Source organism: Carassius gibelio, chromosome A1 (assembly GCF_023724105.1).
Source record: "Carassius gibelio isolate Cgi1373 ecotype wild population from Czech Republic chromosome A1, carGib1.2-hapl.c, whole genome shotgun sequence".
Taxonomy (NCBI): Eukaryota; Metazoa; Chordata; class Actinopteri; order Cypriniformes; family Cyprinidae; genus Carassius; species Carassius gibelio.
In genome coordinates this window covers 35,483,175-35,501,235 of record NC_068371.1, presented here as the reverse complement: position 1 = coordinate 35,501,235, position 18,061 = coordinate 35,483,175, and the positions used below count along the sequence as shown (strand labels likewise).

The following is an 18,061-nucleotide window of genomic DNA, read 5'->3' as shown; positions in this document are numbered from 1 at the left end:
AACTACATTAAATTTGGTCATGTCTACTATATCTAACAATGCAATGTCAACTACAAACATTTTTGTCCTGCCTACTAGAAAAAATGTAATCGTTACACTTATCTAACTTGACTCTACAGTTACTTCCAAATGAAAGTAAAAATACTTGTGTTCTATTAAATTAAAACCTTTTTAATGTTTACCTATAGTGTACTGTGAAGAAAGTCAATATGTTAGAGTCAATTCATTTTGTAAAAATCTGAATTTAAAACATGAGCGCATTTAACCTTGCGTGTCTTCTTGCTTAAAACTGCAAATATGGCAATTAAACACGCTCACTAAGTTAAAAAATGACAATGCAAATAAAACATGAGCATATAAGAATAACAAAAAAAAAATTATTTTGTTTTTTAAAAATGAGATTAAATGAGATTGAGAGACTTAATCACCTCTGCTCATCGTGCAAAAATTCAGATAAAACAAAAACACATGAGCATACAAGGAAATAAAACACAGCGTTCACAAAGGGATCCTCAAACACCGCACACCTAACTGAAGAGTTTTGTTTTCAGTGCCTGTGCTTTGGCAGACAATTTATTCAAGTTCAGCTCGAGAATCATTTTTTGGAGCACTTTAAAAGTGTAATGGAACTCCTGTGGATAAGTAAGGTTTAAAAAGTATATTAGTCCAAGTGTCATGGCTGTAGCCAATGCTACATTACCTAAACCAAAGAGCATCTCCACATCTTCCAGTCTTCTGTTGCATCAGCAAATTCATGCTTTACATCATAATCCCAAAAAGGTCTTCGTGATGTCAGCTTCAGTTCTTGCAGGGTCATCATCCTTTGGGGAAAAGAAATTATAAAAAATTGTAAATGTATGGCATATAAAAAAAAATAAAGTGTTTCTTTTTTTTTTAATGAAAACTGCAATACAGTCATTAAGAAATGTGTGCTCTGGTACGTTTCGATGCTTATGTGAACTCAATCGTACCAAATCATGGAAGTGAACCGCTTTTAATGAAAAATTATTTTGATGAAAATGTGTGTTTGTGTGTGTTTTTCACTCACTTTCCTGATGAGCGTGACTGGCGTGCTGCAAGCAGAGAGCTGTACATCTCATTTATGTTCGCCTTCAACGTTCTTTAGAGCATTTTCAGTACATTCGTAGGACAGACGCAAGTGCCGTTATGTACCGAAGCTTTATAAATAAAATGAACAGTTCAAAAATGTAATACATAAAAGTGCAGAGAGTAATGTTAGGCATTTGCCGCCTTCTCCTGCCCTGTCATTACCAAGCAACGGGGTAAACAGCTGCTGGCTTGATGAGGCAAGCGAACCGCGGTTCGGACTCAAATATTATAATATGAACACAGTCCAGCGGGGGCAGGGGGAGGGGGGAGCAACCGAACTCGGGTTCAGACCAGGAAAGTGAACCAAGTGTAAAACAACTCTACTTCCACAGCACATTCATACAGTCACGAGCCATTTGGAAACAATGCAATGGCCTTCAGTCACCAGATCACAACCCAACTCAACACCTTTGGCAGTGTTCCACATTATAAAGGAAAATAATACAGTGCCTTTGTCAGTATCACAATAATGAATAACTATGCTACCTTAAAAACATCTAACTATCACTCAGTGACTGTTTGAATTGGAAATTCCCAAAAAAAATATTAATTTAGATCAATTAATGACATTAACAAAATACATTTATAAAATCCAGATATTCTTAATTTCATTCAAAATATTTGAGAATGAAGTACAGTTTCAAGAGCCATTGATACTTCGGTAACACTTTAGAATAATGTCCATTAGATAATGTGGTAACACTTTAGAATAAGGTTCCATTAGCTATTGTTAGTTAATGTATTAATTAACATGAACAAACAATGAATAATACATTTATTACTGTATTTATTCATCGTCGTTAATGTTAGTTAATGAAAAACAGTTATTCATTGTTAGTTCATGGTAATTCACAGTGCATTAACTAATGTTAACAAGCACAACTTTTGATTTAAATAATGCATTAGTAAATGTTGAAATTAACATAAACTAAGACTTATAAATGCTGTAGAAGGATTGTTCTTGCTTAGTTCATGTTAACGAAAGTAGATAACTAACATTAACTAATGGAACCTTATTCTAAAGTGTTACCGATAAGGTTAGTTAATTCATTAAGTAAGATGAACAAACAATGAACAATACATTACTGTATTTATTAATCTTTGTTAATCTTAATGAAAATACAGTTATTCATTGTTAGTTCATGCTAACTCACAGTGCATTAACTAATGTTAACAAGCACAACTTTTGCTTTGAATAATGCATTAGTAAATGTTGAAATTAACATAAACTAAGATTAATAAATGCTGTAGAAGGATAGTTCTTGCTTAGATCATGTTAACTAATGCAGTACACTAACATTAACTAATGGACCATTATTCTAAAGTGTTATCGATACTTCTTATTTCAAATCAATATTACTTATCTTTAACAAAAACTGGGCACAATTAAAACAACCGCTGACAGCAAACCCTTTCCTCATTCTCTGAAAATGGTTGAGTTACTGAGCACAAGCTTTTTTCCATTTTCTTAAGAACAGTGCAGTCCTTGGCACCACCAAATTGGTGCAAATCTTTGCCAAAATACAGGTTTGTGTATGTTTAATTCAATCTATAAAAATCATTAGAGCCCGACCGATATGGATTCTTGGGGGCCGATGCCGATATTAACTCGAAAAGAGACGATTTATAAGCCGATATTTTGATTTTGAAAATAAACTGGATATTAGACCCATTTCCTATAAACTGCACTTACACAACATTCAATAGCAAAATATCTGCCTGTTCTATGTATGTGGGCTGTATAAACCATTTTCCAGAAGGGATTTATGTTAAAAAAAAAAGCCTTAGATTACAGTCTCAGTGACTAAACAAGTCTGATTTTAAACATTTAACACTTTTACTTTCTTCCAGTTGAAGCTGGTTTTAACAGTCTGTGTGTGTACTGTAAATAAATTAAAATACTAAAGTTAAAGTATTTGCAGAAGTAGTCCCACACTTTGCTGCTACAGCATTCACTTTTTTTCAGGTATCTGTAGGGCAGAAAGAGAGACAGAGAAAGAATAAGCATGTGTATTAATAATATCACCATGTATCATTACTCATGTCATCATTAGAATTATAATAATAATAAACAGGGATCTCCTACATAGGCAAAAATTAGAAATATATATATTTTTTTGTTTTATTTGTCAAGCAATAGGTATTTTATATTTAACCATATTATTACAACATGTTCCTGTTATGTCTGTAAAGCTGCTTTGAAACAATCTGTAAAAAAGAAAAAAGCGCTTGTTCAGCTCACATTTATTTACATGTCCCCTCTGGTTTAATCCTTTCTGACGCACCTACTGTAGTTACTGTAACTACCCTATATTTGCTCTCACAGACACATTCACAACGGACCCGTATATCTTCTCCTCTTATCTTTGTGCAGTCTGAATCAAAACATCGTCATTCGCTGGCGAACGTAAAGTTAGCCTACTGTTACCGGAAGATTACGGAATCAATTTGAAGTTGAATGGTTAACGTTAGTGTCATGAACACACCGCTGTCAATTTTGAGAAGAACCACCTTCAAACGAGTTAATAGCAAGCAAGGGCCTGCTAAAAAGGAAGCTATATTAGCGTTAGAATAACATAACAGTTGTTGTTTTTTCGAGGCACGCTGTACATAACTTCTAGTCATTGACTACACGCGCCCCCCCTGCCACAGTTACGCGGTCTTTATGTGGGAAACACTGCAGATATATTTAGAATAAGTTAAACGCTAACGTTATAGTTTGACCTCTTATTAACGTTCGCGCTCTTCCACTGATAAACATGGTAACGTTATTAGCTTTGTGGCTAATCTAATATAGCAATGCATTAGCGGCTGTAAGTGATGTTATAGAATATTTAGAAGTGATAATGGTAGGACCGTTAGCTAGAACTACCACTCCGTTATTATATATAGTGTATAAACTAAATCATTTCACATGACGAATGACAGACTCACCGTCAAAACAGTACATCTCCGTGGCTTGGCTGATCACTTTCTTCTTTGTGGATTTCTGGCGCTGTTGTCAACTGGAGTTGCAGAGCTCCCTTTGGTGGGCAAACTATGCAACACTCATAACATGAGTGATGCATGAGACTCTGTTTCTCATGTTTCATCGGCCGTTATAATTGATGATGCCGATTTTAATGCAATAAGCTCATATCGGCCGATAATATCTAAAAATCATTAGTCACTTTATTTTCAAACCAACATACATGGATGCAATGCCATTCTCCTAAACGACCGCCTTGCATAAAATAAATTACTTTATTACTGAACAAACGGAATGTAATTACTTTGTATGTTAAAGGTATAGCCTGGAATTAATCTGCTGTTTTCATCTGGCCAGAGGCGAACTGGCTCCCCGACTAAGTAAAGTTTCTCCCAAGGTTTATTTTCCATTTCTGTCACCAGTTAAGTTTTGGTTCCTTGCCACTGCCACCTTTGGCTTGGTTATTTGGGGATGCTTGACTGATTGCACACTATTAGAAGAGAGTTGAACTGGATGATTACATTCAAACCGGATGATATCACGTAAACCTAAACCAGTGGCTGTGTGGAGTACAAAGGTTTAAAGTGAAGTTAACATCAGTCATTTAATTCATTTCTGAGCTTTAAAATTTACTCAATATTTTAAAATTAAAAATTTACATTAACTCTTTCCCCGTCAGCAGTTTTGATGGGGAATATCTTTTGACATTTAAACATACCAACGTATATATATACATATATATAGCCTGAATGCACTGTAAGTCGCTTTGGATAAAAGCGTCTGCTAAATGCATTAATTTGCATTAATGCATTAACAATTGTAGGTGCAGTTCATGTCACATCTTTTGCAAGGTCAAATTTGTTTTTATTTGTGATAACTGTTTGTAATGAAAGAGAACTCTGTACTCACCAAATACCCCATCACCTTCATCTTCGTTCAGGTAGATGCATACTCCCTTGAGAATGCACTCTTGCTTGTTCTCCATGGTGGCATTGTAAGAAAACAGACAAAACATTTTTGAAGTTTCTGATATTCATAGATTTGACATAACACCCTCCAATACACATCTCTGAGCCATTATGCATTACAGAGCACTATATCAATAGCTTGTATTAAAAAGCAATATATAAAAAAGTGAAATAAAAATAATAATAATTTTAATACAACCTGAGACATTGGCACAATCAAATCTTGAATCTTTTTTCTAAACACTCCATTCTTTTTGGTAAACACTTTTATCAGATCATCAGACAACCAATCCAGTTTGGCCAGGAGTTTTGGTCTGTAAAGGAAGGGTTGTGATCCGATGAAATTAAGCATTTATCTGAAGACATAAATTACAGAGGTCTTGTTTATGGGCGATTCAGCAAAGAAAAAAAGATTTAAATGTTACAAAGAAAAAAAGTATTTATTATAGGGTCAGGGTGCCAGTTTATTTAAGATAAAAAATCATTATTGTCGATTATTCCTCTTGCTATATTAATCGCAAGTAACAGCATAACGTTAACTTACACATACAAGTGCTTGGAGAAACGTAACGTTATTAGCTGCCTACACAGACATAATGTCGGTCCATGACCATAATCTAGCAAAAGAAATGCAAAAACTCCACTTACAATTACTGAAGCAGCGAAATTTACTACTTACGTCGCTAAAACACTATTTGTTTAGACGAGAGACTTCGTCAACGCGAACGCGGTGAATTCAGTCACGAGCACGTGAACTTAACAAGCGTGACTAATCTAAAGCCTTGGATTGGCTGCTGTGCGCTTTGATTGGCATCTCAATCGTTTTAACAATGACGAGCGATAAATTAAATTTTGATGAGGATAACCTAAAATATGCATTTGAAACTTTTTTGACACCCTTACAACAGCTGAATGCAGAGTAAGACTTTAAAATCCTAGGGGACAATTTGGCCATTTCTAATTATCGGGCCGGGCGTGTTTTACGGCCCTGGTTTTATTCATTAATTCATGGTACTGAAGGGTTTTTTCTGTTCTCTCTATTCTTCGTGCTAACGTTATGATACTTTTAGTAAAAAAAAAAAAAAAAGAAGGTCTGCACAAAGTGCTGAATCCAGAAACCTAACATCAGCTACGAGACACTTAAGAGCTATTTTCATACAGTGCATTTTTTGTACCTGTATAAAAGACCTGTCCACAGAAACTTCAAGGACATGGAGTGGTCTAGCGGAAACTTCAAGTTGCCAAACTACTGTCTTGAAACCTCAATGACTTCGAGAGGATCTGCAAAGAGGAGTGACAAAACCCTTCCTGAGATGTGTGTCAAGGGGCTCCATTATTTTGATATTAGCCTATCTTTGCTTTGCTCCCCGTGCTTTTGTCAAGCGTTGACAGACTGGTTAAAAGAAGCATTTCTCTCTCTCATTTTACTTTTAAATCATATGAAAAGCATGTGTCTGGATGCAAAACAGTTTTAGCTATTTATAGGGTTTTTATAAAACCAATATTTCTCAATACACACCACTTGAATACACTTTGTATATAGTACTAATATACTATTTTCATGTCCCTTGAATCAGATTTTGGCAGAATGACATCGCAAGGCCATAATATTGTTTTCTCTGGTGAAAAGGCCACCTGTATCAGGAGAGAAACATGCACAGATCTCATCATTGGCCTCATACTGTCCCAAATAGTTTTAAAGAAGTGGATTTTCATTTCAGAGGACAAGACTTTTTTCACTTGGGGAAGTGTTATGGATTATTATTATATATATAGTATAACATGCACAACTCTTATTTGATAAAATTGCAGGGAGTATTGAAAGAATGGTTTTTGTTAAGTGAAGTGAATCTCAACAGATCCCATCCTCAGGGAGCAGAGATGCCTTTAACAAAAGCAGGGCAAAAGAGGCAATTGGCGCCATCTAGTGATGAGCAATAAAGTCTCTGCAAGCTAGAAAATAGCAGTCCCCGTTAAATATTTTGTTTTATTAGGTACATGGTTTTGCCATTTTTAAGTACATCACTATTATTTTTCACAGTTAGATTTACCAATTTTTTAGGTGTAAAAATAGGACATTCAAAGAAAAAAAAAACTACACTTGCAGAATTGTTACAATTACAAATCTTTGTGTGAAACAAAAGCAAGCTTGAAAGTAGTTGACCAATAGAGTGCAACTGAATGTCTATAGTTTTTACAGATTTGTTATAAAGCGTTTATAATGGTACACATAAAACCTTTGACGTTTTTAAATTTAGTTTGTAAAATCAATACCTGTAAATCTATGGATTATCTAAACTTTTAGGCAGGTTAGATTATATTGAATCGTTTTTTTTTTTTTTTCATTAACTTTTGACCGATAGTCCACACAAAGGTAGCAATCTATACAATAAACTGGAATAGAAGAAATCATTTTAGCACTGAAAACTGACACTTCACCTTTAAATAACCTAAAAAAATACTGCACTGATAACTTGTGTAGTATAAAATGTTTTTAATTCTCAAATCAACAAACATCCACAATTAACATAAGTAAAAAAGGATTCCCCACAGATTCCCTGGAACAATAAAATAAAGTACACAAAAGGAGAAGAGGCTTTTTGGGCATGATCATATGAAAATAAAAATTGGGCGGTTCTCTCTTCCCGCTGTCACAGAAACAACACTGAGACAGAGAGGGAGATCTGGATAACAGCCACCACAACTTCTTCACACATCTAGCTCATCTGGACTGCTCAACTAGACAAAAAGAAAGAGAGAAACATTATGAAGCAAGCTGCAATTACACATCAACAAAAAAAAAAAAAAAAAATGAATAACCAAACCCGAGACTTCCTACAATTGGGATGAGTTTCAGTATCAGTGATACATTTTTTTTTTTACTTTTTGGCGCACTAAAGCTCAAGTCTCCTGAAGCACTTCACCAGCATTCAAGCAGCGTTTTAGATTTGTCTGGTTAAAACTCTCTGTTTCTCCAACATTTTTCAATGTTTCCATTACTATGCATAATTTGTATATAAAGTTCTGAGGGTTCTTTGGTTAAAAAAAAAAAATTACTGTATTTGAGGATGACTGGAATTCATTATTATATTATTATTATTATTATTATGTAGTACAACCTTAAATTTAAGATGGACACTGACAGTCCTGTGACAGCGATTTGTAGTCCCTTTTTTTAAATCAAGATTTTAACATGTAGCAGTTATTTCTACTCTCACATTGACTTTTACATTTGAGATTCATTTTTTTAGATGTAAGATTTTCACTGGAATTACAGTTAATATATTTATATATAAATATATAAAATTTGTCTTTTTTGTTTCCTTTTTATTTCTAATGAAGGCAAGTGAAGTTAATGAGGTATAAATCTAAACTGATCAAGGATTGCCATCTGCATCAGCAGATACTTGCTTATCTTCATCTTAAAAGAATCAATACAGAATTTAAAATGCAGATTTCGTGTGCTGTCAAATTTCTTACTGTAGGTGGAGATATCGATTTCCTCGGGCAACTCGGCGACGTTGACTTCAAAACGGTCCTGCACATCATTCAGGATCTTTGCATCCGTCTCATCTGATACAAAGGTGACGGCCAATCCTTTTGTGCCAAACCTACCAGCACGAGCAACCTGAAAGAAAGTAGGATAACTGAGTTTAACAATCTTAAATTGTACATTTTTCCATTCCTAGCCCTAGTTTGAATCTTAGGGTTGGGTAGTTACTATTACATCTCTCGTTTTGATAAATGCCACAGCACATCATGCATAAATACCCTGTGTAAGTACGTGTCTGAATCTTCAGGCATGTCATAATTGAAAACGATATTAACACGCTCGATATCCATCCCACGACCAAACAGATTAGTAGCCACCAGGATCCGCCGTTGAAAATCTTTAAACTGTTGGTACCGGGACAATCTGCGTGAAAGAGAAGGAGAAATGTCTTCAGCATTTGCATTTCTTACCAAACCGTTCCAAGATCATTGGCTCAACAAATGTCTCACCTTTCTTCCTGAGCCATTCCCCTGTGGATCGCAATGGCTGGGAAATTCTGTTCAACCAGCAGCTGAGAGAGAGCCACGCATCGCGGAACGGACTTGACAAATATCACCACCTATAAATCATCCACACAAACCGCCGAGTTGACAAGTGGTCACATCCAAGGTCAATTTCTGTGAAAATGAGAGGACATGACAATTACCTGGTTGAACTCGAGAACGTCAAGCAGGTCAAACAGTTTGCGGTTCTTTTCGCTGTCCTTTAGTTTGACGTAGTATTGCTGAAGTCCATGCAGGGTAAGCTTAGTCTCGTCATCGACAAACACCTCCATCGGCTGAGAGAAAAGAAGAGACTTTGCGATTCAGAACACCATTCACAGCTTTTGAGCGAAGCGGGTACATAAATAGACAAAAAGAAAGACGATGACTCACATCTTGCATGAATTTGCGACAGACCGGTCTGATCTCTTTGCTTAATGTGGCGCTGAACATCATGCACTGCTTCTCATGAGGGGTCAGTCTGAAGATATCCTGGACATCCCGTCTCATATCTAGTATGCAATCACACACAATTAGACCTCTGGGGAACGACAAAAAACATCCAGCTCCATACAGATCACAATGAAACTCACCCAGCTGCTCCAGCATCTTGTCACATTCATCCAACACAAAGTGTTTGACATTTTTGAGGTTCAAGGTCTTGTTGCGAATGAGGGCAAGGATCCTCCCTGGTGTTCCCACCACAATGTGAGGGCAGCTCTTCTTCAGCACTTCCTCATCCTTCTTTATGGACAAACCACCGAAGAAGACCGCACACTTAACGCTGGACATGTACTTGGAGAAGCGCTCGTACTCTTTACTGATCTGGAAGGCTAGTTCACGTGTGTGGCACATAACCAGCACAGAAACCTGTATAGAAGAAAATGTGTGTTGTCTTAACATCCATAACTTTAGCTAATACTAGTCTCGATCTAAAGTAACAGTCTGCAACAGGATATGAAACCAATGCAATCTGGGCTTTATAGTCCATTGCTGGTTATTTAGGTTCCTGCAAGTGTGTAGATTTAATGCAGAACTTAACCATTTTCTGAGATCTATGTCAAGAAATGTTTGACACAACATTAGAACAGCCCAAACAGTTTTAGGTTTTACTGCTCAAAAGTTTGGAATTAAGAGACTTTCAAAAACAAAAATATTATGCTCAGTAAGGCGACATTTAAAACAACTCTTTTGTAATTCAATATATTTTAAAATGTAACATATTCCTTTCATGGTTAAATCTGCAGCATCATTACTCCAGCCGAGAGTGTCACATAATCTTTCAGAAATCATTCTGATATGATCATTTTATGCTCAAGAAAAATTTATTATTATCAATGCTGAATGAGTTGTTGAAGCTTAAATATTTGTGGAAATGGTTATACACTTATCATTCAAGTGTTTGTGTTATATATATAAAAAAAACACTTATTCAGCAGAGCAAGAACACATTGAGTAGCATTCCTGAAAAAAAGATTTAGCAGCAAAAAAAAAAAAAAAAACCTCATCATAATCAACACCGATAACCATTCATATTGATTGCCAATAATAATTGAGCACAAAATAAGCATAATGGGATGATTTCTGAAGGATCATGTAACACTGAAGACAGGAATAAATCATAAAATCTAACAAAGCTCCTGCCAACATTCCTTGACTAGTATATATGTTGACAAATAGGAATGTAAACTGTACCGATTTTGAGTTTGCCAAATCTAGTTCAATGAATACACACCTGGCCATCCACTGGCTCGATCTGTTGGAGTGTGGCGAGCACAAACACGGCGGTTTTTCCCATTCCAGACTTTGCCTGGCACAGGATGTCCATACCCAGGATGGCTTGTGGAATGCACTCATGCTGGACTGAGGAAAGATGAAAAAAACTTAATACATTTAAATTTTGGACAATAAGTTCTGAGTATGGGGTACCATACAGTCGCATCTTGATAAATTAGAATGTTGAGGAAAAGTTCATTTCAGTAATTCAACTCAAATTGTGAAACTCTGTATTAACTTTATTCAATGCATACAAAATGAAGTAGTTCAAGTCGTTGCTTCTTTTAATTGTGATGATTTACCTCACACATAAAAAAAAAAAAAAAAAACACCAATTCACTATGTCAACAAATTAGAATACTTCATAAGACCAATAAAAAAAATTTTTAGTGGATTGTTGGCCTTCTGGAAAGTATGTTAATTTACTGTACTAAAACTAGGGGCTCCTTTTGCTTTAATTGCTGCCTCAGTTCAGCGTGGCATGGGGGTGATCAGTTTATGGCATTGCTGAGTTGTTCTCGAGGCCCAGGTTTCTTTGACAGTGACCTTCAGCTCATCTGCATTGTTTGGTCTCTTGATTCTCATTTTCCTCTTGACAGTACCTCATAGATTCTCTCTGGGGTTCAGGTCTGGTGAGTTTGCTGGCCGGTCAAACACATCAACACCATGGTCATTTAACCAACTTTTGGTACTTTTGGCTGTGGGCAGGTGAAAATTAAATCAGCATCTTCAAAAAGCAGGTCAGCAGAAGGAAGCATGAAATGCTCTTAAGTTTCCTGGTAAACGGATGCAGTGACTTTGGTTTTCAAAAAACACAATGGACCAACACATGACATTGCACCCCAAATCATCACAGACTGTGGAAACTTAACACTGGACTTCAAGCAACTTGGGCTATGAGCTTCTCCAGCCTTCCTCCAGACTCTAGGACCTTGGTTTCCAAAGGAAATACAAAACTTGCTCTGAAAAGAGCACTTTGGACCACTGGGCATCAGTCCAGTTCTTATTCTCCTTAGCCCAGGTAAGATGCCTCTGACGTTGTCTGTGGTTCAGGAGTGGCTTAACAAGAGGAATACAACAACTGTAGCCAAATTCCTTGACACGTCTTGTATGCCTTGACCCCAGCCTCAGTCCATTCCTTGTGAAGTTCACTCAAATTCTTGAAGCTATTTTGATTGACAATCCTCATGAGGCTGTAGTTTTCTTGGCTGGTTGTGAATCTTTTTCTTTCACACTTTTTCCTTCAACTCAACTTTCTGTTAACATGCTTGGATACAGCACTCTGTGAACAGTCAGCTTCTTTGGCAATGAATGTTTGTGGCTTGCCCTCCTTGTGAAGGGTGTCAATGATTGTCTTCTGGACAACTGTCAGATCAGCAGTCTTCTCTATGATTGTGTAGCCTAGAGAACCAAACTGAGAGACCATTTTGAAGGCTCAGGAAACCTTTGCAGGTGTTTGAGTCGATTAGTGGATTGGCGTGTCACCATATTCTAATTGGTTGAGATAGTGAATTGGTGGGTTTTTGTTAAATGTGAGCACAATTAAAAAAACAAAGACTTAAACTACTTCAGTCTGTGTGTACTGAATTTATTTAATACACAAGTTTTACAATTTGAGTTGATTTACTGAAATAAATGAACTTTTCCACTCCATTCTAATTTATTGAGATGCACCTGTACTTGGCTACATGTCACATTCGTTTTTGAATACGGTAGCCATTTATACTCACAAAGAGTGAGTATGAATACATACTCATATAATATATGTACTAAAACTAGATTAAACTTTTTACACACTCTAAAAAGCTTTAAAACATTTCACAGTAATCCTCACCCTCAGAAGGATGCTCAAAGCCACAGTCAACGATTGCACGGAGCAGCTCTGGTTTCAAGAGGAAATCGCGGAAGCCGGAGCTGTGAATGGAGACATAGGAGCCTTTCACCTCCTTCTTGCCGGCTGGGACTGCGCTGTCCACAATGGTTTGGGGCTCCTCGTCTTCCTCGTAGTCCAACAGCTCATTATCAACATCGTTTTCTGCCATGGTAACTTTTGGTGACACATGGGAACATAAAGATGTAAATGACTGAATTATGCCAAAATATACCAAATCAGTATATAAACATGATCTGCTACAATATCAGGGAATAATATTATTATTATTATGTGTGTATATATACATATGTGTGTGTGTGTGTGTGTGTGTGTATATATATATATAGGGAGAGAGAGAGAGATTGACAGATAGATAAATAAAACAAAAGGTAAAAAATACTGCTCAGTGTTTTGCAACAGCCTAAACTAATGGGAAAGTATGGAGCATTATCCAAACTTCTCGAAATGATCCTTAATTCATCACTTGCATTGCTCTCTTTAAAGTATTATTTGTTAGTAAATCGTACCCACATGGAGAAAATTGTTAGAGGGCAAAACCCTTAAAATCCATTATACAAGTTGCTATACATGTTGAACCAGCTTTGATTCAGTCAATTGACTTCCAGTCAGCGTGCAGACAATAGAGCCGCCATTCGTTGTCCCATCTAAACCGATCTTCTGATCTAAATGAACGGTCCAAACCACACTTTTTTAAGTATCTAGAATAACTGTGACTATGCACTGTTGCAACACGTGTGGCGCTTCACATAAGATCCTGTTTGGGCGCAAATCAGGCTCGTTTTCGCATTTAGGCTTTGAGCCTTTCAGGCTGTACGTTAACGTTATGGCTAGAAAAACGTGTGTCTAACGTTACAGCTGTCCGTTTTAAATACTTAGATTTGTTATTAAAATTGCCTTTAATCCGAAAGTGAGTACAATTAACCACCATGCATGAAACAAATTACAGTTATTAAAGGTGTAAACAAAACAAATTACCTTTCGATGTTGGTAACTGAACGTCGGCACTGGCGATTCGTGTGGTTAGGCCTTAAGTTTACAAGTCTCCCAAGAAATAAAAATCGAGCTCTCCTATTGGTTGCATTCAACGTCAATAATGGGTGAGAACCAGCGCATGCTTGCGATTGGGTAACATGAAATCGCGTAGAAGTTGTGGGCGGGTTCAAACGGCAGTCTCAAGCCTATTACTCTAAAAACTGTCCACACGATGTCAGAATATAATAATAATAATTCCTTAAATTTTATAAAGCGCTTTTTCCAAGGACTCAAAGCGCTTTACATTGTCAGGGGGTATGTCCTCATCCACCACCAGTGTGCAGTATTTTAGGCTTACAATGAAAATGCATTTTTTGGTTTGTTTCTTTGTTTGTTTCCTTATATTCTTCCTCAACACAAAATGCATTAACTATTGAAAAGTAAATTATTAGTAAAACGAATAATAATAAAACTTTGTAATAGAGTTAGTGAATGTCAGTATGAACACAAAATACAGAGAAAACAAACGTAATAGAATATATATGTATTTATATAATTTTATATAGAAAATATGCTTTTTACAAAGTAATAATAAATTACCAAAATTAATTATCTGGTGGTGCTCAATCTACATTGTACAAATTCGTTTACAGTTTTCTTCTTTCTTTCTTTTTCAAATCTGTGAAGCTAATTTTAATGATAAATGCAAAAAGCGGATTTCAGACCATTATACACCATTATAGGTAGAATATAACTTTGTAAACTAGATCAATAACTTCCGAAGCAAAAGAGAGCAGGTCATTAATTAATAATCTTAAAATATAAAATGCACGAAGTAAACTGTCATGAAGCAAAAAAAAAGGCTTGTAGATTGTTGTTTTTTGGCTGCTCTGTATATTATTTACAATACATTATAGTTGTTATCATGAATTAAAGAATGACGTCAGAGGATAAACAAGTTAAAATAATCTTAACACTTAACCACAATCAACACCGCAAAATCACCTGCCCGCTGCCCTCTGTGGCTGGGGTTATCAAAAAAAATTACGTATTGGTAGAACGAGTTGTCAATCATGTCTAGTCCTCAAGTTGATTGGTTTGACTTTTGTCAATCACGAGATCCGCTGACGTAAGACCATTGCATTATTGTTTATTCTGAACGAGATCGTCAAACTACTGGAAAATAGATGCCAGCTACTCAGTGGTTTTCATCGTGTATTTATTGTGATATCATGATTTACTATTATTTCTATCAGCTTTTTTTTTATAGATCACGATTAAGATAGTAGGCGGGACTTGGGCGGGGTTTTGTCTTGTTCTGTTCTCTCCTTGAGGAAGCTCGCCCTGACGACTCATATTTTCCTCTAAATGAGCATCCACATCCAATATGTTCAATATGGTACCGTATTCATTTCCCGACTTACCTTAGCGGTCCAACGGCTTCGTACAAAAAAAGGATTGCTGATATCTGCCGGTTTTGTGCGAAATGTCAAGATCGCAGGAGCAGCTTGAGTAATGAGAGCGAAATTCAGGTGGGCATTGCTCTATGCATTTTCCTTTACACTAATGTGTGGTCGCTGCTCGGTTATGTGTGCACTAATCCATTTTAGTACAACATTAATTTTAAACCGTTAATCGGGATGAGATGACAGATAGGTAGTCTAGGACAAAGGGGGGAAATTCCGGCGCATCACACTCATGCTCCCATCTCTCTGGACCAGCGCTGATTTGCCCGCTTGCCCATCTGCGAGTTGCCATGGGGGGGAATCTCCATCCACAGCACCATTATTATTTTGAGGAGAAATAGATGTTATTATGACCCGATTTAGAGCACCAAAATACACAGTGCGTTTAAAAACCACTGTGCTTTGAATTCAACGCAGCCTTCCTCCATTTCAAAGGCTAATGCATTTAATGTCACAACGCTGCACAATCATTAAATTCCCCTCCGGAAATGTAATATGTTACTAATAATGGATTCGTTACACCTATAGTGAGAACTAGCATCCTCCTGGTGGTGCATTTGCATTAGGAGTCCAGAGACTACAGGCTTTATTATAGTAGCCTATAGAGTCTGCATCATGCAGGATTAAACAACGGCTGTTGCTTATTTTGGCCTTTTTGGTCTTCTAGCATCCTGAAAGGCCTGTTATGGTTTCGTATTATTTTCTATAACGCGATATTAAAGCTTGAACATGCATCAGACTGTCATGGCTGTTATGCACATTTCCTTCTTGTAATTTTTCACACTGAGTTTTGTTATAATTTTGGACCAACCAAAGGTAAATATGGCCGTAAATGGCTGTAATGGTCTTTCATTTAGTTTTGTCGTGAAACACAGTTAAAGAGATTAATTATGTGGTTCTTGCCTGCGATTACTAATGATTAAGGGCAGTCTGATTGCATGTTTTGGTAGGGAGGAGAGTTTGTTTGACTCTGTATTTAATAAATAGACTGTGGTTGTGCTGCCAGCTAAAGCAAAAAATAAAAAAAGGTGTGTGGGATCTCACGCTGATGTTTTATATATTTATTTTTCAAAATTTTTACTTTTGCCTAAAATAAATGGATATGGTGATGATTCTCTAAAAATGATGTCATTGCAATTGAAGATTTGGTTGGTGTTAAATTGTACATTTATTGCTTAAAGGGATCGTGTGCCCCAAAATTATGCACTTTCATGGTCCAAGCCTGTATTACTTTCTGTCTTCTGTGGAACATGAAATAATATGTATTAAAGAATACTGGTAACCAAACAGCTTCCGGTCCTATTAGCTTCAGTTATATAGACAAAAAAATATAATGGATGTCAAAGGAACCCCAAAACCATTTGATTTCCAATGTTCTTCGAAATATAATCTTTTAAGTTGCACAGAAAAAATAAATTGATATAGGTTTTTAAACCACAGGAGGGTGAGTTACTGATGACAGCATTTTTATTTTTGGATGGACTATCCCTTTAACACTTTCATGTGTCCCTTGTTATTGGAATGGGAAGTCATACTCACTAAATCAGTCTGAGCAAAATTTCTTAACAACTGTAACATCAGCCAGGCCTGATGAGGTAATAGTGACTTCATCATGACTGGACCTGATATAAGGTACCAATGTTTTTTATATCATCACTTGCAATTATGAGTTACACAAGTCATGTTAACAACAGCCCATATATTTTCATTTCAAAACTTTAACATTTAAAAAAAAAAAAAGGTTTATGTTTTTGCATCACTGGATGATACTGTCAGTAATTTAAAGGTCCCGTTTTACGTGCTTTTTTGAAGTTTTGATTGTGTTTACAGTGTGCAATATAACGTGTTCATGTTTCGCGTGTAAAAGAAACAGTATTTTTCACACAATTCACCTATCTGTATACCGCTGTTTTCACTGTCATAAAAACGGGCTGATGTCTTCCTTGTTCTATAAAGTCCCTCCTTCAGAAACACGTAAGGAGTTCTGATTGTACCAGCGGTTCCTATGTTGTGATTCGGCGAAGGCTGAGCGCGCACTGCCTTCCTGCTAACGTGATTGGGCTAGAACGCACGTGCTGGAGATGTATTTATAGTCACAGGAGCGTTTTTACTGACGAGATGCGCATGAAAATCGCATTCGTTTTTTTTGCACAGCCCTAACATCTAGTTAACAAAGCTAAACAGCTTTGCCCTTTGTGTAATAAGTTACGGAAACCGTTAAATGCACCAACTTAAATAACAAAATACACTTACCGGTTGTGGTCCATAAACAACACCTTCTCCAGACAAAGAGAACTGCTCCATCATTCAAGAATAATCTTTGTGCGAATCCGGCATTAAACTGATTGAGAAAGTTGTCCTCAGCAAAATTTGCTGCACATAGTTTTACATGTGCATTATAATTTTCGGGAACCGAGTTAAACATAAATTGTAACCATTAATCTCCAAGTACAGCGTCCCTGGGAAGCCCAAACAAAGATGATTGCACTCAGAGATGAAAATAACAGCGTTTCAACGACATGGCGACAAAAACTCTTCCTCTTTTCCGTCAGAGCGCACCAAGACCACACTCCCTTGTTTGTGTATTCATGTGGGTGGAGGTTAGTCAAAAAACTGTTTTAGTGACGTCATTACTGCAGGAACTAGAGGGATGTAGTCCACACGGTTCGTTTTTTGTAGGCGAATTCTGTTAAATCAAATATCTCGCTTGGCATTGAACTTTGAGCTTTGGAATTTTACAGATATTATATATACTCTAACAACAGCATTACACACTAACTAAAGTTTAAAACATGGAATCACGAAGAAGGCAACCTTTAACATTTCTATCTTAAAACAGCTGTCAGGTTAAATGTCTAAATACTTACATCTT

General features: G+C 36.5%; 2 protein-coding genes across 4 annotated transcripts in view; one reads left to right on the top strand and one right to left on the bottom strand.

The window, feature by feature from the left end:
• Positions 1-7,520: 7,520 nt before the first annotated feature.
• On the bottom strand, positions 7,521-13,885 carry ddx39aa (DEAD (Asp-Glu-Ala-Asp) box polypeptide 39Aa). Of its 2 annotated transcripts, none has more exons than XM_052604950.1 (10): positions 13,727-13,885; positions 12,692-12,904; positions 10,817-10,944; positions 9,675-9,951; positions 9,475-9,593; positions 9,246-9,377; positions 9,049-9,158; positions 8,818-8,962; positions 8,527-8,674; positions 7,521-7,785 (listed from the first exon to the last, which is right to left on the bottom strand). In XM_052604950.1, exons 2-10 carry the CDS (start codon positions 12,897-12,899, stop codon positions 7,769-7,771), a joined length of 1,284 nt encoding a protein of 427 aa, XP_052460910.1. In that variant the 5' UTR covers positions 12,900-12,904; positions 13,727-13,885; the 3' UTR covers positions 7,521-7,768. The 2 variants fall into 2 exon arrangements, with proteins under 2 accessions (XP_052460910.1, XP_052460919.1); XM_052604959.1 differs by lacking the exon at positions 13,727-13,885 and adding an exon at positions 13,262-13,467.
• A 1,164-nt stretch (positions 13,886-15,049) lies between these two features.
• Positions 15,050-18,061, top strand: part of LOC128018994 (EVI5-like protein) — a 41,917-nt gene continuing 38,905 nt past the window's right edge. For both annotated transcript variants that reach the window (XM_052604942.1, XM_052604935.1), the window contains exon 1: positions 15,050-15,255. The gene's annotated coding sequence lies outside the window, so the exon portion shown is untranslated. The remainder of the gene's footprint in view (positions 15,256-18,061) is intronic.

Coding starts and splice junctions, on each gene's coding strand:
- ddx39aa (XM_052604950.1), bottom strand. CDS start 12,899: ATGGCAGAAAACGATGTTGATAATGAGCTGTTGGACTACGAGGAAGAC. Junction 10,945..12,691: donor CTTTGAGCATCCTTCTGAGG/GTGAGGATTACT, acceptor ATCTTTCCTCAG/TCCAGCATGAGTGCATTCCA. Junction 9,594..9,674: donor CAAGATGCTGGAGCAGCTGG/GTGAGTTTCATT, acceptor ATTGCATACTAG/ATATGAGACGGGATGTCCAG.